The following is an 18,259-nucleotide window of genomic DNA, read 5'->3' on the forward strand; positions in this document are numbered from 1 at the left end:
TCAGTGAACATTTCTAACTACCATAGTCACATTCCATAGCCTGTGTCCCCCTCTTTTGGCCAGTGTGAGAATAGGTTTCACACATTTGTGATTAGATGGCTGTTTGATCTAATCACAAGACTAATTCTGTGTCCAAACTCTTCAAGGATACATGCTGGTTACCAACTTTGCCTTAAGTCCTCACAGAGGGTTCAATGTGTTCTTTCTTTCTCAGTGTGTCATGCTGAGCAGTGGGAAATCGAGTTCAAGAACAGAAGTTCTATACCTCATCTGAAAAGCACAAGCTGTTTCCAGAGACAAGCTCATACAGTAGGTCTCAATCTTGAGCATACACTATTCCAGAAACTGATTTAGGAAACTGCAAACATGCACTTTTAAAAAGCATTTGATACAAACCACTTTTTAGTGGTAAAGACTCCCAGAGGGGAGTCTCAATAAAAATGCAAGCCTGTGGGTTTTATATAAGACAATGAGAGAAAACAACATTTTTTTCAGATTAATGAAGATTCAATTACCCAAGGGCAGTAATACAAGCAGATATTACAAAAATATAAATAAAATATTTATGTAAGACACAATGCAATTATTTCTTAAATAAAAATGAAGGCTACACACCCAAGTGTAAAGTTCAGTTTTAAATAAAATAATTTAAGAATTTCAGTTATTTCTAATACTAATCTTCATTTTATTGTTCCTTGGTTCTCAATTTGCATATCTGATTTTAATTCTGAAATAATTTCCATTGTAAGAATTTAAGATTTCTAGAACCTAAAATTTATGTATGATACATTGCTATTTGGTTAACCCAGGAAATAGTCAATTCTTATAATGTTTGTGGTACCACTACAGTTAAGATCCACCAGTTCTCAAAGTGTGGTCTGTACACCTTGGAGGTCGCCACGACTCTTTCTGGGGGGATTGTGAAATCAATGCTATTTCATCGTCATGTTTGGACACTCTTTGCCCTTGTCAGGACGACACCATTTTCACTGATGGTGCAGTAACAATGGTGAGCAACCCTCATGGCATCTTAGCACAGGCTGCAGTGACACCAAATTGTATCTACCTCACCATGCTCTTGCAGTGACACAGAAAGCCAGTTTCACTTAATAAGGATGTCCTCGATAAAACAAGAAAATTATCCATTTTCTTACATTTCAACCCTTGCGTGTGTGTGCACATATCTGTCTTAATATTCTGTGGGATGAAACAGGACGAATGCGTGAAATAGGAGTGCTGCATCCAGAAGTACGACGGATGTCTAGAGGACGAGCATGTGCATGAATGTCTGAACTGTGAGCTGAAGCCACATTTTTCATAAAACTCCTTTTATACTTGAGAGAATTATTGACAAGGTATGCTATTCAATCTGATATCTGGCAGGTATTTTCTTGAAAAGACAGTGAGCCTGTTACTTGAGAGAAAACAATGAACAGTACTTGTTGCCAATGATAAAATTCAAGCTTTCAGGTGAAAATTGGAATTTTGGAAAACTGCATTTTGCTTCCCAGTATTTAAAGACTCTTTTGATAAGACCGGGGCATTTTTCCTTTTCCAGGATGTCGCAGAGCTGGAATCATAATATATTGTAGCCTTTTAAGACAGGCTTCCTTAAGTCATTATTTTTAACTTAATAAATATTTTAAGAATTGATTTATACTATGATAAATTTTGATATTATTTTGATTTATAATACGGTAAATTTTAGTTTTTGATTTACAATACGGTCAATTTCAATAGGTGCAAGTCATGTAAACAAAACCTCTCTGGGCTCCTCAGTGATTTTTAAGAATGTAAAGTGGTTCTGGGTCCTTTAAGCTTGAGTACCGCTCCGATCGAATCTGCGGCCCCTAAGCTGTTGCTGTTGCCTTCTTTCACAGGTATTTGTGTCTGCTGAACACAGAGTGGAAAATTAAATCCTACATATTTTTCTTTTTCAGTTAAATGAAACTCAGCACCTACTCTACAAATAATTCAGCAAAATGGTTTCGCTTCTCCTGGTTTGCCTGAATGTATTAATGCTGTTTTGGTGCCTCTCTTCTCATGAGGCTCTCAAGTGGGCCCTTTGAGACTCACGTCTCAGATTTGAGTCTTTCAGGGTAGGCTAGAATCCTTGATCTCCATCTCCTCTGAATGCCAGCTATACTGTGCTCAATAATATACACAGCAACACAATTTCACTTCAAAGACAAAAAAGTCAGTTCAAAGTTTGCCAGAATCACAAGTCAGTTAAGGTTCTTTGCTTTCAGGAGAGTCAATTTTGAGATGTTTTCCCCAACTTTCCTTTTTCAAAGGCATGCCTTTGCACAGCCGTAGTTGCCTCCCCTCCTGAGGAGGTTTCAAGAACAGTTCCTTCCCTGCCACACTGTGATGGGCAAAGCTCTCTTTTAGTTTTTAAACCAGTTTAAATTCTTATGTTTGAGGAAAGGGTAAGCTATCAGTGATCTCTTAAAACCAATTAGATGGGGTTTCTTTAAAGCTAACAGTAATTTTTCTATTAGAATCTTTGTGCCTGACACATTCAAGTCACTCTGCTTCAAGAATTACTACCACGCAGTAATTTCAGAATATCCTGTCAAATGAAAATACCATCAAGTTTACCTCATTTTTAAACATGACTATTTTATACAATATGGTTTGACTTGTTCATTTAGCTTTATATCATAGCTGCAACCTCAAAGACATTTTATACACAAAAAAAAAAGTTTCTAAAATGAGTCATGTTTCAAGTACATTGGTGGGAGTTTGTTATTTGAAAATTCCAACCATGAATTCTCCTGCAAAGCCACATGTGACATGGATTCAAACTGACTGAGGGTTGGTCCTGGCTCTGCCACCCACCGACTGTGTGGCTTGAGTGAGACACTTAAGCTCTCGAGGCCTCCGTGTCATCTACGTCACAGATGACTATAAGAACCAATTCAGATAATAAATAGCAAAGGTCTCAGAGCCAGATACAGGGTAGGCATTCAATAAATGTTAGCTAATATTCTTTTGATTTTCATACATGGTATTTCACTCCTAGTTTTGCTTCCAATTCTACTCTTAAAGATAAGAGATGTCCGGTATAGTTTCTCCATTAATAATTACCTGAATCAGTATAATGGTTTAATTACAGGATACTTCATCTAATCTAGCATCCTTCCAATGAATTCTACACATTACTGATGAGTTACTCTTACTGAAGGACAATGCTGAAAATGCCCTTCCCATATGCAAACACTCTATGCAGATGGCCTACGGAGCGAAGTCTAAACTAAGGTACTAATACAGAATGTAATACTCTCTGCAATATGCCTTTGACAAACCTTTCTAGTTCTGCTAGGAACTCGCCATATAGCTATAACGTAGGAATCGCTCTTCCTGATATCCATCTCATTGTTTTTCTACATGCTCTTTCCTCTCTGCCCATACATTCGAACCCCGCCCAGAGCTCTGCACAGAAGAGCTTTCCTGCCACTTTACAAGGGAGAGGTCCTCTCTGATCTGTCAATCAGGAATGGCTTCTTCTGTTAACTGTTATTGTCCTTTATTTAGGCTTCTCTTGAAAACATACTATTTCTTTTTACCCTACATGCCATTTGTATACATGTTCCTATTCCTCTGTTTTTCTTATAACATCTATCACAGTCCTTTGATCATTAGGTTCACAATATATATTAATCAATCCTTAAGTGAAAGTAATAGTGACTAATCTGTATGGTAAGACTGAAGAACAGGGGCTTTGGAAGAAAAAACAAAACTGCACTATGTTTCTAGGAAGATAGTACTACTGCCTGTCGTCGCTATTACTTTCATCTGCTGATTTAAGTAGAAAAATTTTCGGTTTGTTTTCTGTTCTCTTTTGTTGAATAACTATATCTATGAGATCCCAGGAGAACGCTTCCTTCTTTAAAAAACTGGTTTTCCCAAATCTCTGAAGCTTCGACAAAGATTTCTAAGAGTAGTTAGTATTTGGCCCTAAAGCTAGAGTAAGGTCTTCTGGTTCACCCTGCTAGGTTCAGATCTTGTGGGAACCAGATATGAAAGTATTCTACAAAATCTTAAAAGCTTCTTTTAAATAACGAGTGCACTACAGTTAAGGTTACATTCAATATACTTTAATCCAGCTAAGCCTTTGTCAATCTTAGGTTCATAAGATAAGTAGAGATGAGAAAACATTTCTCTACAGCATCAAATAAAAGTTGCACTTAAAAAATAGTAACAAAATCCTTATCTTTAAAAAAAAATCTTTGAAGCATGTTTATAAACAGAACGTGCTAAGTTTTCATTTTATATTTTCTTTGCAGAAAGGTTAAGAGTCAAAAGAATTCATCTCCAGACCCAAGTCTCTGACTTATTAGTTTTTTTCTTACATCTTCAAAATCCAGTACATTCTTTTATACTTAAAGCACATCTCACTTGGAATAGCTACATTTCAAATGCCCAATAACCACATGTGGGTACTGGCTACCACACTGGACAGAACAGGTCCAGATTCTACTTGCTCTAATGTTCACTGAACTCCTTTGATGTATGAGAGTTAAATAAACATATGACCAACATGTCCTTGGATTGTAATCCTCATGAAGACTGGTGTATCTTAAAAACACACACGTACATACAGACTTATTAATTAATAAGCTGCTATAGCAAAATTTCCTCCTACTGACACTTGCAAATGTATATGTTTAAAAAATAATATCTGGGATATCTAACATTAGGGAAGTTCTTGAGACAAATAAAATTATACTTAGCTCTACACATGAGGGTATCTTATGATTCCTGAGTATAAGTGACCTATGGCACATTAATCTCTAGTATTCAGTTTCTTCATAAAAAAGGATGGGGAGAGAGAAGATATTCTAGATGCAGTTTAAAATTAAATGCTCTTTTAATTTCCATACTGTTACATATGCCCTAGACTAGGGTATAATAAAGTCATAACCACCATGTCGACTCACCTCAGAAGCTAAGTGGGCAACAGATGAGTAAGGAGATGGGGTACCGAGGACCACAGCATGAAGAGACACAGGCGACTTAGGGAGCTCCTCCCTAAGAGTGGTACTGCACCCATGAGAGAAAGCAGGCTCAATGCTGTCACAGCTTCTGGAATCTCTAAAATGGCTGGGTATCTCTTCATTTTAAGCATTATTAATTAATTCAAATTCTAAAAAAAGTGCTGCTTGGGCCAGAAAAGAAAACTCTGGATATGGCCTTTTTGTAAATTTGGTCTTGCCCATCTCCACCCTTTCTTTTTGGTGCCATTTTTAACCCTCAATAATAATAAAAAACTGGGGGAAATATGCAGCATTTATAAGGGATTAGTAACCTTAATGAACCTGTAAGAGACAAAAGATAAAACCCCTACAGAAAACTGGACAAAGGACTCAAACTGGTAATTCAAAGAAATGCAAACTGTGTGTGTGTGTGTGTGTGTGTGTGTGTGCGCGCGCGCGCGTGCGCGCGCATGCACATGTGCATGTGTTTGTGTGGAGGGGGGAAAGAGAATGTATATTTCAATCTCACTTGCAATGAAAAAATAATACAATTAAAAAATGCTCTTTCCTCACAATTTAAGAAGGAGAAACTGGCAAAATTTTAAAAAATTTCTTATAACCTTTAGTGTGGGTAAGGGTGTGGGGAAACAGGGATGCTCATAAACCACTAGCGGGAATCTAACTTTGCAGACAGAGACTTTAAAGTGGACAGATTGGCAATTTATCAAAAATCCTTGGTGGCACACTAACTCTAATTTTTAAAAAAATATCTGCTCTAGAGAAACAGTGAAATTAATGCAAAAAATATACACACAATTATAATCTTTGTTGGTGTGTATATAATAGTGAAAACTGAGGAATAATCTAAATGCCCACTAATAGGGGTTAAGTAAACCATTATGAATCTTATCAACGGCTACTGAAAAATGATGAGGTAACAAGGAAAGCTATCTATAATGCACTGTTAAGTGGAGAAAAAAGCAGCATATATAATAAAGTTAACAGTCACAGCTTATATAAATTGAGGTATGAGCAGAAGTGTGAATATATGTTCACATCTATATACAATGTGAAAAGGGATCATCTATCTGTAGGAGCAGAGGAATTATGGGCCATTTACATTTTCTACTGTCCTGCCCTTTTAAAAAGTTATTTGTTTTTTTATTACCAAAAAAAACAAAACAAAAAACCAAAGATAGGTTCACTTAAAAAACAACAGCCAATAATGACTCTGTCCAAAGGCAAATCCTGGGGAATCAGTGACTACCAGGTGCTAATATATGAACGACAGCAGAGGATTCCAGCACCAACTTGGTTGGGTAGTTCAAATATACTGTAACTGACTCGCTGATAGCACCTCCAGATTTATAAATATTAAAATTGAACTTTCCATAGCTTTCTAGAGTGAAAGCTGGCTATGCCTAAAACTCACTAAATCCAAAATGGCATTTCATTTTTATAAGAAGTCTTCATTTTAGGTTTGGTTAATCTACATCAAAAACTAAGCTGTAGTAAAATGCTAATTTTAGGAATGAGACTAGTACAACTAGACAAATAGAATGAAATAAAAATGCAACACATTTGATGTACCTGAAAACCTGCTGACTCCTGAAATGGAAACAGTCATCTGAAGCCAAGGGGCCTGTGCTTCTCTTTCAAGCACAGGGTGATGCTTGTTGGCGCCACGTTAAATGAGTAGCTCTTGATTAGCAAGAGCTCAGTTTTCCTGTCGAGTCAGATAGCTAATGCTAATTTCCTGTTTGGGTTGAGAGTTCATTTTGAAGCCATGAACATCAATCACCCAGACTTTGAAATGTTGGTTTGAACATGATAGTATCTTGTTTAGAAAATGGTGTTCATGAATGCACAAGAGCACAGAAAGCAACTCTGCTAATTTAGTTATGTATTTACTGAGGATTGTGAAGTGGGAATCAAGGGATATCTAATAGGTTCCAAGTACTGACGGATTTGCCAGGATTTTAGTAATCACAGCACTGGCTCTGGAGGCTCTGTGAAACTTAATGCAATGCTCTCCACCTTCTCAGATAAAGAAGGCAGAGTAGACAGAAAAGCAAAAGGCCCTATTACCGATTTCAGCTTCTTGGAGACACTTCCCATGTAAAACTCCCATTTCCTCAGCCTGTTACAGGGCTCCATCCCGACTACTTGACTGAAGTAGCTCTGACAAAGCCCCGAGGTTGCTGCTGTACCAACAATTTCAAAGGACACATTCACTAGATTTCTCTGTCATATTTAACACTTGATTACCCTCTTCTTCCTGAAGTTATCCTCTCTTTAAGTTTTTATGACACTCTTTTCTTCCTCCTCCTCTATGTCCTCTGCTCCCCAGGTCTCAATTCTGATCTGGCCCTGGATGACATCGCTTAAACCGAAGGTTTCATCAGTAGATGACATTTCAAATAACCTTCGAAACTCTGACTCCTGATCCGAAGCTTCTGGCTAGCTCCTGGGCCTCTCCATGGACACGTTTCTCAAAGTCACCATCTCTGGGACAGAAAATATATATATTTTTAAATTATTTTAAAATTTAAAAAAGTTTCAAATATACAGTACATTAGTCAGACATCTATATAGTTCCTAAAACGATCCCCCCAAGTGCACCCTCCCTCCTCTGACCCTCCCCTAGCCCACATATTAATGCTAGCTGCATTCTCTATGCTGTGCTCCCCACCCTCATGACCATCCATCAGCTACTAATTTGTACTTCTTTAACCCTTCACCCCATTCTCCCAGGCCTCCAAACCCCCCTCCCCTCTGTCCAACACCAATCTGTCCACTATAGAAAATCTTCGTTTTTATTTGACTCTTAAGAATATAGGGTTATTGGCTGACCTTATATTATTAAAAGTTCTTACAACCTATCTTGGAAACAAATCCTTCCATAAATTCTATTATCATTCCCAATTAACAGATGGTAGAACTGAGGCACAGAGAAGCAAAATAACCTGCTCAGGTCACACAACTACAAAGTAGGTTTGAACCCTGTAAATCTGCTATGCTATGCTACTTCTTAACATTCAGACTACCTGGTAAATTTCCCATTACCCATGTTTTAGATGGGGCTGACAGATTTATTTCCAAGCTTCCTCCATAATTCTTATGACAGTTGGTCTCTCCTATATAGTACCACAGAACAAAAAATATATTTTTGCTTTAAGGTAGCTAAGAGCAGAGGGCTGGTGATATTGCACATGACATGAAATATCTATTCCATGATTGAAATTACAGATACCACCATCATCTCATCTGCCAAAGCTACAAACATGGACATTATCTGAGATTCCTCCCCACTCCTCCAACTTCCCAATTCACTAACTTCCACACTCTCATGCAAGCCAGTCACCTAGTCACAAACCTTTACCTACTCACCGTCTCTCAAATACATGAGAAGTACGTGTACCTTTTCAAGATAAAGTTTAGCCTCTTCAGCTTGGCTTATAAGACTTAATGCCTAGACTTCTGACTCTGCTCTTCTTATCTCCCATTACTCTCCTGTAAGTATTCTCCAAGCCAGCTACATTTGATTTTGTGCTGTTCCTAGAATGTCAAGTTCACAGCACCATATCCTACTGGAATGCCCTCTCCTTCTATACTTTTTTTCATTGAGCTAACTCCTATTCACCTGGAAGCTCAAGTGAGATGCCCATCCTGCTTTAGAGATCTTTTTTTTCCCCCACTCAGCTCAGTTCAGAACATAGCATGAAACTTAAAACTATTGTGCTACCACTGATTCATTGTCTGTGAGTGCAGACCTTTGATTTGAAATCACCATGGTAAAACAGTAGATGAGATCTCATGGGCCCTGTCTATATATGTATGATGAGCAAACAATGAATGAAATGGGTGAATGGATGAAAGGCTGCTCCCCTGTCATTTTATCCTTTGGCTGCTCATCGCTTTCAGATGAATAGGAGGCACTATTCACTTTAGCCCACATCAATGATACTCCAGGAGTCAGAGGCTCATTTGAAGTCCGGGTTCAGAGAGCTCACAGTGCCAACTAAAGCAGAGTCAAAGCTCCCACTCCTGGAACTCTCTTTGAGGCCACGAGACCACACCACAAAGCCTGGGGTCTTCTCCCTCCTGATCAGGACAGCTCGAGAAGACCATTCCAGTGGTGATAGAGCAGTAATACTATGTGTCCATTTGAGGGCTCATGAATATTCAATTGGGACAAACTGGCAGGAGGGAACAGTCCATAAACGAACATAAAAAAAAAAGTTACAAAGATTTAGTGAAGTATTCCTCTGAAGTCTGAATTTTCTTTTCCACAGTGTTTGCATTTAGCTCCTCTTGGCCTCACAGCCAGCCTACACCCAGCTGGGAAGGCAGACTCAGGAGTTTCACTCCACTGCAGGTTTTCCTTTGACCATCTTTCTGCTTTCCACCCAACCACCCCCTACTTTTAATGCCTGATCAAATGCTCAGAGCTACTCTAAAAGGAGAGGTCAGGTCAGAAGGAGACCTTTTCACATCTGAAAAGGCAGGCTGTGGGACAGATACATCACAAATATTTATTCTTTTCTGATGTTCACATACTGTTCTGGTCCTGCTCTTTGCCTCGGGCCACCTGCTGCCTCTGTGGGATCCTGCCAGGGCAGCAAGAGGGTAGCTGAAGCAGTAGAAACACACTCCTCCCAGCCTGACAGTCACCAGAAGGGAAAATTTTCAAGAACAAGCTGTAGCCGGTGGGAGGTGAAATGCTAAAATGACTTTGAGACACTAAGGGAACTCCTACTTTTAGTGTCTTTGAGTTAAAACTTTGTTTCCCAAGTAATAGACTAAATTTACGATAGTTCAAGTCCCTTATTTTGTTTTCTCATATCGCATTGTTTCCTTCAGAGCATTTATCAGATTTGCAATTATATTCTGTTAATATTTACACCTCCCCTCTTGGAGATCCTTCCCAAGAGGGAGATTGTGTTTTATTTACCATTTGACAATTTGAATCCTCAATGCCTATCACATTTTGGCACTCGAATAATTCTTGAATGAATGAATGAATTTTTCCAAATTTACCTAGTTTGCTCACCTTTTATGTGAATTTATACTTTAAGTTCCTATATCTGTTTAACTAGGCTGCTTATAAAAGGTAACCTCTAAAACAAGCAAACTTCAAAGGGTGAGTGTGTATCTGTGTGTGTGTGTGTGTGTGTGTGTGTGTGTGTGTGTGTGTGTTCACTGCAAAAATGAATATAAGGTGCCAGGAATAACTGATATAAATAATTCATTTTAAAACTTATTAAAATGCCACAAATGAAAGTGGGGTGTTGGTAATGTTCACAATAATCATTACTGATTCACAGAATTTAAGAGAAATACCCAGTATGTTTACATTTGTATAAAACTCAATTTTCTTATTCATTGTCTTATGATATCCTTAAAAGTTGTCCTATGAGTTAAAAAAAGAAAAAAGACTTAATTCTCCTTGCTGATTTGCCCAATGCCACATAGTCTGAGATCTTCTTAATACATAGTACTTGACTATCTGACTCCCAGCTAAGATATTCTCAGCCATTCATATATAAAACCATCAGGAAAATAGATATCAAAAATAAAAAGATTCAGTATTTAACAGCATATTTATTCAGTTAACTAGATATTGTGCTTGTGCTAAAATTTTAAATGATTTCTGCTTGTAGGCCTTTATACACCCTGTGTTGAAAATATAAAGCTTTTATTTATATAAAAATATAAAAAGTCACTATAAAGAGTACCTAAAAAATAAAGAGTAAAGTTGCTAGGTAGAAAACCAACATAGAAGAGTCAACTGTATCTCCCTATACTAGCGACAGCTAGAAAAGATTTATCAGACCTCTTTCTGGATTAAAAAGAAATCATATATATTTTATTAAAAGAAATTAAAGACCTATATAAATGGAGAGATATTTTATATTTGTGGAAAATAAGACTTAATACCATAAAGATACAGTTCTCACCATACTGAGCTACAAAGTGAATATAGTTCCAATTAAAATACCACAGGGTTTATTCAGAGCCTAACAAATTAATTCTGAAGTTTACATGGAACTGAAAGAGCCCGGAATAGTCAAGATATTCTTGAAGAAAAATAATTGGGGAGACATAGCCTACCAGATATCAAGACTCATTTTAAAGCTACAGTGATTAAGACAGCATGGCACTGGAATAGGGACAGACACACGGATGAATGGAATGAGCGCGCCCAGAACCACACCACGCACATAAAAAATGATATATGACCTGAGATTAGAGGAAGAAAGAATGAGTTCTTCAATAAACAATGCTGGAAGGCTGGCTACTTATACGGAAAATGCATGGATCACTGTTTTTCATCACACAGGAAAAACAATTTCTGATGTTTAAGGACTGATATGTGAAAGGAGACATTAAAATTTCTGGATCCAAAGTATCTTTAATACTTCAGGGTAGGAAAACAGGATAAGCAGTAAAGGAAAGCTTGATAATTCAACTATATTAACTATATTAATGACTACAATATTAATAAATATATTAAGTATATTGAACTATATTAATAAAAGAGAAACCACAATGAGAAGGTATTTACAACACATAACTGACAAAGGGTTAATATCCAGAATCTATCAAGAATCAATAAGAACAAGAAAAACCTATGTGGCTTCACAGCTATTGGATTTTGGCATAAATTAAAATGTCAGAGGGCAGGCTGTGCAATGGCTGGACTCTCGCTTCCTGCGATGAAAAAGCACTTGGCCACGAGGCAGGAGGTGTTTGCTGTGACTGGCCACCCCAGTGGTGCATTTATCTACTGACTGGTCAATGTACGGGTCAGTTTAAAAACAAAAAAGCAATCTTAGTATATGTGCTGTGTAATAAAACCTGCTTTTCAAAATTCTAATACAGATACAATGAGCATTTACTCATTTCATTAAGAATTCTTTAGCACAACTGTTAATGGTTCTACCTAGTCATCACATGGAAGCAAGATAAGGTACGACCAACCCTTGCTGTTGGCCATGTAGATTGCTCCTAATTTTTTGCTAGTAACTACAAAAATGTGGTAAATACACTTATAGGTAAATTTTTATATGCGTCTCTGACTATTTAAAGTTCTTAAAAGTGGTTTAAATGGTAGGTGTGTTTAATGTGGGTTTTTGCCAAATTATCTTCTAGGAAATATTGCTAATTTATACAGCAGCATGAGAGTTTATTTTTCCTCCCACAACCTCCCCAGCACTGGCTAAAAACATAAACTTTGCCAGATTTATAAGTGAAAATATGTACGCTGAATTTTTAATTGATATTGATTTAAACATTTTTGTTTACTGTTCCCTTAGTTTCTACATGGTTTATTTGAGCTTAATCTTCTGCCTGTTTTTCTATTTAAGTGTTTCAATTTTTTGATGACACATATGAGTTCTTAATATATTTGGGATATTAACCCTTTCTCTTCCAGGCATATTAAATTTTGTCATTTACCTTTTACTTTTACTTTTGTTTTGTTGGTTTGATTAAAGTTTTAAATTTTTATATAATCAAAGCACTCTTTTCCTTTTATGGTTCATTCTGATATATAATTATTAATGTCTATACTTAAAGGATTTAACTCATCTCCTTTGTGCCTACTACAATAAAAATTCCTCATCTAAACAAAAACGATAGCACCTTCCTCAAAGACAACTGTAAACATAAATAAGTAACTGTGCTACTGTGCTTTTAAATAATAAAGCAACTTATTAAATGTCAATTATTAGCAGCCCTCAATACACGGCAGTTATTAGCACCATATGGCCATCAGTCGACAGTCTATAATTGCATGCAGGTAACCTGAGCAGGTGTACTTGAGTGGGGGTGATACAGCTGGGAAATTCCAATGGACCACAGGAGACAGACACTGTGATACAGAAGTGCATTTCACATCCCTCAGCAGGTTCAGAAGCATAGAACAGGCATGAGAAAGGCCCCAGACAGAGCAGGCTCACTTACCTTAACTTACTCTTCCCCTTCTTCCAACTCAGTCTCTTTGTGCACCACCACTCTTGTGACCGACATGTCAGGGTGCTGTTCTCTGGCTTCCCTGATGGCCTGGGCCAGCGCCTGCCAGGGTCAGGAGAGAGCACTGTCAGCAGAGGAAGAGGATCCTTCTCAGGTGGGAGCATCCATGCATACTGATCACCAGGGATTCCCCCTCAAGCCAAGATGGTTTTATTGCTTTATTTGAGGAAGCAGGAAGATTTGAAATGTACTCGTGTTCATTTTAGAGAATGCTCCTCATTTCTTCAGTCCCCAATTTTCCTGTCCCTTTTGAATAATAATACATGTAGAAGAAACATCCTGGCTCTAAATTCCAGCCTTGCACTCACCAAGAGACTTGGTGAAAATGGGTCTTCTCTGACCTTAGTATTCCACCTGTAACCTGAGACTAATGCTAAGGTTATACAGATCATTTTATGGTTTGCTGTTAGGCTTGAAGGAATGACACGAAGTCATCCAGCACAGGGCCTGCCCTGTACACTCAGGTAATACTTGCTATTACCCAATCACCTAAAACCCCAAGGTGCAGGACCAGGTCTCATTCATCTTCGCTCTCCTGGGCTCTCAGTAAATGCTTAAGGTAAAATGTTTGTTGAACTAAAATGGTGCGGGAAAAATACCTATACACTTCTAGGGCATAGAACAATTCAAAATGCAGCAACAACAATGACACACAGTATGTAGAGCTGAAGACCAAATATAGATTAATCATCTGGTTATAAAGTACAGATATCTTTTTATAGTTCAAAGGTGCAAAAGTTAATGGGTCTTTCTCAAGACCATCCTGCCAGTGGGCTGCAGGGCGATGAACCCAGGGCGCCCTTCCACTGGGCCAGGCTGTGGGCAAAGCAGCTAGGTTTCTCTGCATTGTAGCAAAGTATATGAGTGCTGTCGCAAAGTGAAAAGATCTTATTTTGTTTAAAGAAGTTTGGGAGAAAAGTAAAAGAAAATACCATGGAACAACACTCAAAATCTAGGACAGATCTCTAACACAAAGGAAATTCTACTGGGCTAGAGAGCACCATAACTCAAAAGGAAAAGATGCATTTAAAAACAGCAGTGCAATTTTCCCTGTTGCTCTGTCACCTTAGGGGGCAACTGCATTTCTTGTCTGGAATATAGTTTTTGCCTGCTGGAAGGTTATTGAGTAAAACCCTGAGCCTATCCTACAAAAAAAAAAAAAGGTAAACCTACAAAAAAAAATGTTTTTACATCAAAAAACTTTTGCATAGAAGATTGGAAGATACTTGAGGGTGCTTAAATTTCTACTAGGGAACAAATTCTGGCGACTCACCTATGTCAAGACAAGAGAGAACTCAGACAGGGGACCAACTTCCAATTTGAGCAGAGGAACAATTGTTTGTCAGATGCAAAGAGCAGGGAGACTGAAGGGCGAGAGTGGAGTGGGGAGACCTCATCTCAGAGAGTGCGTCTGAGTACTGACCGCGGTGTCAATGGGGAAGGGAGAAGTACAGGAGTGCGGCTCTCCACGTGTGAGTGTGTGTTCGGAGGGAAGACGGAGACTGGAATGATCAAACCTGTCTACCCCATGCTGGGGTGGAATCCCAGCTGGGAAGAACATGCTCTGATGGGAGCCAGAGGTCGCTTCTAGACAACTTATCAGATACTATGACTTTATGCTGGCTCCAAAGGCCTACCTACATTAAAGCAGTGTAACTGTTACAAGCAAAAATATACATGATGCTTATGGGACAGTAACACGTGTAAAACATGCTTTAATTAGTAGAACAGTAGGTAAAACCGAAAACTGCTTTAATCATCTCCAAACACATGTGAAAGCAGTTTGCCATCAGTTCCTTTCATTCCATGGATCAGTATAGATATTAATACTGTAAAATGTTGATTTTGACAACAATAAAGACTGTGGGAAAACCATCACATCGCATTGCCAAACTGAGAAGGTATTTTATTAGAACGGGGTCCTGCTCAGTAACCTCCCAGCTGACAGCTGACCCTGAGGAGCAACCTCGGTGTTGTTTCCATCTCCCCGGTTTGGAGCTGAGCGTGTCAGGGCTGGCACAGGGTGAAGGGACGCAAAGCACGCTTCTCTAAAAGCACACCTCTTCAATTTGCCAGCGCGCAAGAGATTCCCTTTTTCCTATCTTGCTCAGATGAAGAGTTCCCTTCCACTATTAAGATTCCTTTAATGTAGGCAAGGAGCTGGAAAAGGTGTCAGTGATATTAAAGTCACTACATGATCAACATCAGTTTTTGGCAGAGAAATGATTTCTCTCCTTTAATGTTAAACAGCTCTGTCACCGCATTACAGGCTTTAAGGAGAACGTGAACTTGTAAGCTTCTGGTGATGGGCATGTTGAAAGCCACAATTATATTTAGTCAAAAAAGTTTATTCTATCTCATAATTAGACATGAAAAGGGATAAAAAGAGTTAAAGTCTCTATTCTTGCCATTGGATACCTGACCCCGGGTCTAAAACAGGCTGAAGCGCATCACAGAAATGGGCGCGTGTCCCGGAAGCGACAGCTAACGCCGCAGCGGTGCCACACCTGTTTTCGAATGTGAGTTAGGACCAGGTGCGTTTTGGTATTAACATTTCAGACTGTGTTTTTACTATTTGCCTTTCAGAAACCATACTGCCTGGATTTGAGTTTTCAGTTAAAATAAGCCAGAAGAAAAAAGAGTGCACACAAAATAAAAGCTGGGGGTGACCCCTAAGAGGAAAAGTGGCATCTGAAAGGTCAGCAGAGACAGAGATGAAAAAAAAATAAAGGCTGGGAGAAGACCCCAATTTTCATTTTCCACCAAGCCAAAGAATGTGGGCTCCTGCCTAGCATGCTGCAGGAATCCAACAAATGCTTGTTGGGTGAGAGTCCCAAAGCAAAAGGACAAGAACAGGTTTGCTCCAACTTAAGGTCAAAGGAACTCAACAGTGTACCAGTGAACAGAGCAGAAAAAATCCTCTGCACGGGAACTGGAGGCTTGGTTCCCCATAGGTAATTCGCTTCCAGTGGTAAACAGGCACGTGTACTAGTCATCTACTAGGAATCTGTACTCTTAAGTCAAAATTCAGAGTCAGGGCAACCCTTCAACTTCTAATAATTCAAGAGAATGAAAAAATACATATGAAACAGGTAAGAAGACCATGCCTACAGGATTTAAAAAAAATGGTAATTGTCTTTGTAGGCATAGAAGAAATCTATTTCTCTTTGGTCACATATAGTGAGTCCTAGTTTAAACAAGAAATTTTGTTCTCTAAAATTCTCCTCCCTGAGGTTCAGTATTGTGTTTAAAGCTGAGTAATGGACATTTATTCCTATTCTCCAGTCAATCGAACATTTCTTTTCTTTTTCTTCAAGTTGTTGTAAAAGGAAAACAGCTTGGTCTCCTTTAAAGCCGAGTTAAAAATCAACTCAGAAAACACAACAAAAAATAATTATCATCCCTTGGGACTGCTGTCTAAAAGCTACTCTCAAAGTCTCTGGCGGTTCCATTCATCATCTGCTTTTAAAGTCATGCATTCTGCCCAATGTTAGAATGGAAGCATGATTCTTTGAAAAATTTTTTCTGAATACATGTGAATTTTCACTTTGTAAAAGACTTTAGATTACCTTCCCCAACCCCTCAATAATACTAATAAAACACCTACTGGTAAATAGCCCAACTTTTCTAATGCTAAAAATACTTTTTTTTAAAGTAGGCCAAGTCAAAGTTAGTGGCTTTTGATATTTTTTTGGAAGTCAGTGCCATTCATTTTTTAATAACTGATGACTTACCTTTAAACCAGGCTCACATAATATCTAATGGCTGCCAGGAATCCCATCAATTATTTTGACCCCAAAATACATGTTAAGCCAGTGGGAGATAACGAGTAATCTGTGTTTTATGTTGATCCAGTGCTAGGAAGGCTAAAAGGACAGATTGTGTCTAGGCTGTGAAGTACCTTTACGCCATGCTTAGAAGGTAGAATCAACAAGTCACTGGAAGAAGGGTCTGCCAAAGACGGGGATGTAGCACGACAGCAGGCACAAAACTTAGAAAACAAACACAGTTTCAGAACCAGAACCTTTTTTACCTGGTCATGATCAATATCTGCATCTCCTGTGATCACGATGCGTTTCTCAATTCTTGTTTCGGATATCCCACCTTTTACAGTCTAAAGGTCATAGAGAAAGAGAAAGGACAATCACTAAAGCATGCTTACACGTAATCAGAGAAAACAGTCGGAGGACACCTTCTGACCATCATAAGGCAATGCGCACTGAGTCGGGAAGACTGATATTCTGGGAACTTTACTTTTAAGCTTGATGGAGAACCCTTTGTTAAAATGGTAGCGTCCTTAAGTATTCCTCAACTGCAAGCAAGTTTAAAACTATAGTATCGAGAGTTAGGTGAGATTAAGAGAGAAGAGCTGCCATTCAATCCATATAATCACTGAGACAGTCCATTATAACTTCCTGAGTGTCTTCACTCCCAATTGGCCAATTTTTGAAAAGAATAAAAAAGAAGAAATAATTGTTTGGTTTATATAAAGTTACAAGGAATTCTAACAATTCAGGTATCTTGTTTAGGTTTGGGAAATTGCTTAATGTTATTGTTTTCAGGGCTTGATTTATCATACAAATCATGTAGTTTAGTGCAATAATAAAAAAAGGACTTGGATTTGGCTTAAGATATTAAGATGTGAGACAGTGCTATAAAGGTAGTCATTCAATGTTTGATTCGATTACAGTTTCTGCACATAGTTGTACATGTGGACATGGAGCAGGGCTGAACAAAGGCTGTGTGATGAGACCTGGGGGCAAGAACTCCTAGGTGAATTGCACACAGAGTTACTGGCTTGGAGCAAGCTAATAGGGCCTGGGGCATGACAGAGACCGAAGAGATCATATGCCTGTGACATCCTAAAGAGACAGTGAGCAAAATCCACACATTGCTGAGAGAGCATATACCAACTTCTAGACCTCTGATAAATTTACACATTATGTCACAAGCGACTTCACTTTACCATAAGAAACAAGGCTTATCACCAGGTCTTAATAATTGGATATATTTTAAAATGTACACCAATACCATCTTGCATCTATGCGACATATTTTTAATTTACAAAGGTTTTTTTTTGGTTGAAATATGGGGTGAGGAAAGCACGAAGGATATATTTAAGACCTTCAAGCACTAACCAAGTGTGAAAAGTAGAAGCAAAAGGAAATACTTGAAAATAAGGCTGGAGAGAGAAATGTGATGACTTCGGCATGCATCAGAATCACACGAAGGGCTTCTTAAAA

General features: G+C 38.3%; 1 protein-coding gene across 13 annotated transcripts in view; it reads right to left on the reverse strand.

The window, feature by feature from the left end:
• The window catches only part of EPB41L2 (erythrocyte membrane protein band 4.1 like 2), a 191,727-nt gene that overhangs the window by 4,204 nt on the left and 169,264 nt on the right, over nucleotides 1–18,259 (reverse strand). For all 13 annotated transcript variants that reach the window (XM_036221723.1, XM_036221717.1, XM_036221697.1 and 10 more), the window contains 2 exons: nucleotides 17,050–17,130; nucleotides 12,948–13,058 (listed from right to left, as the gene is read on the reverse strand). In XM_036221723.1, coding sequence (XP_036077616.1) covers nucleotides 12,954–13,058; nucleotides 17,050–17,130 — 186 coding nt within the window. In that variant the 3' untranslated portion in view covers nucleotides 12,948–12,953. The remainder of the gene's footprint in view (nucleotides 1–12,947; nucleotides 13,059–17,049; nucleotides 17,131–18,259) is intronic.

This window comes from Rousettus aegyptiacus, unplaced genomic scaffold, assembly GCF_014176215.1.
Source record: "Rousettus aegyptiacus isolate mRouAeg1 unplaced genomic scaffold, mRouAeg1.p scaffold_m13_p_1, whole genome shotgun sequence".
Classification (NCBI taxonomy): domain Eukaryota; kingdom Metazoa; phylum Chordata; class Mammalia; order Chiroptera; family Pteropodidae; genus Rousettus; species Rousettus aegyptiacus.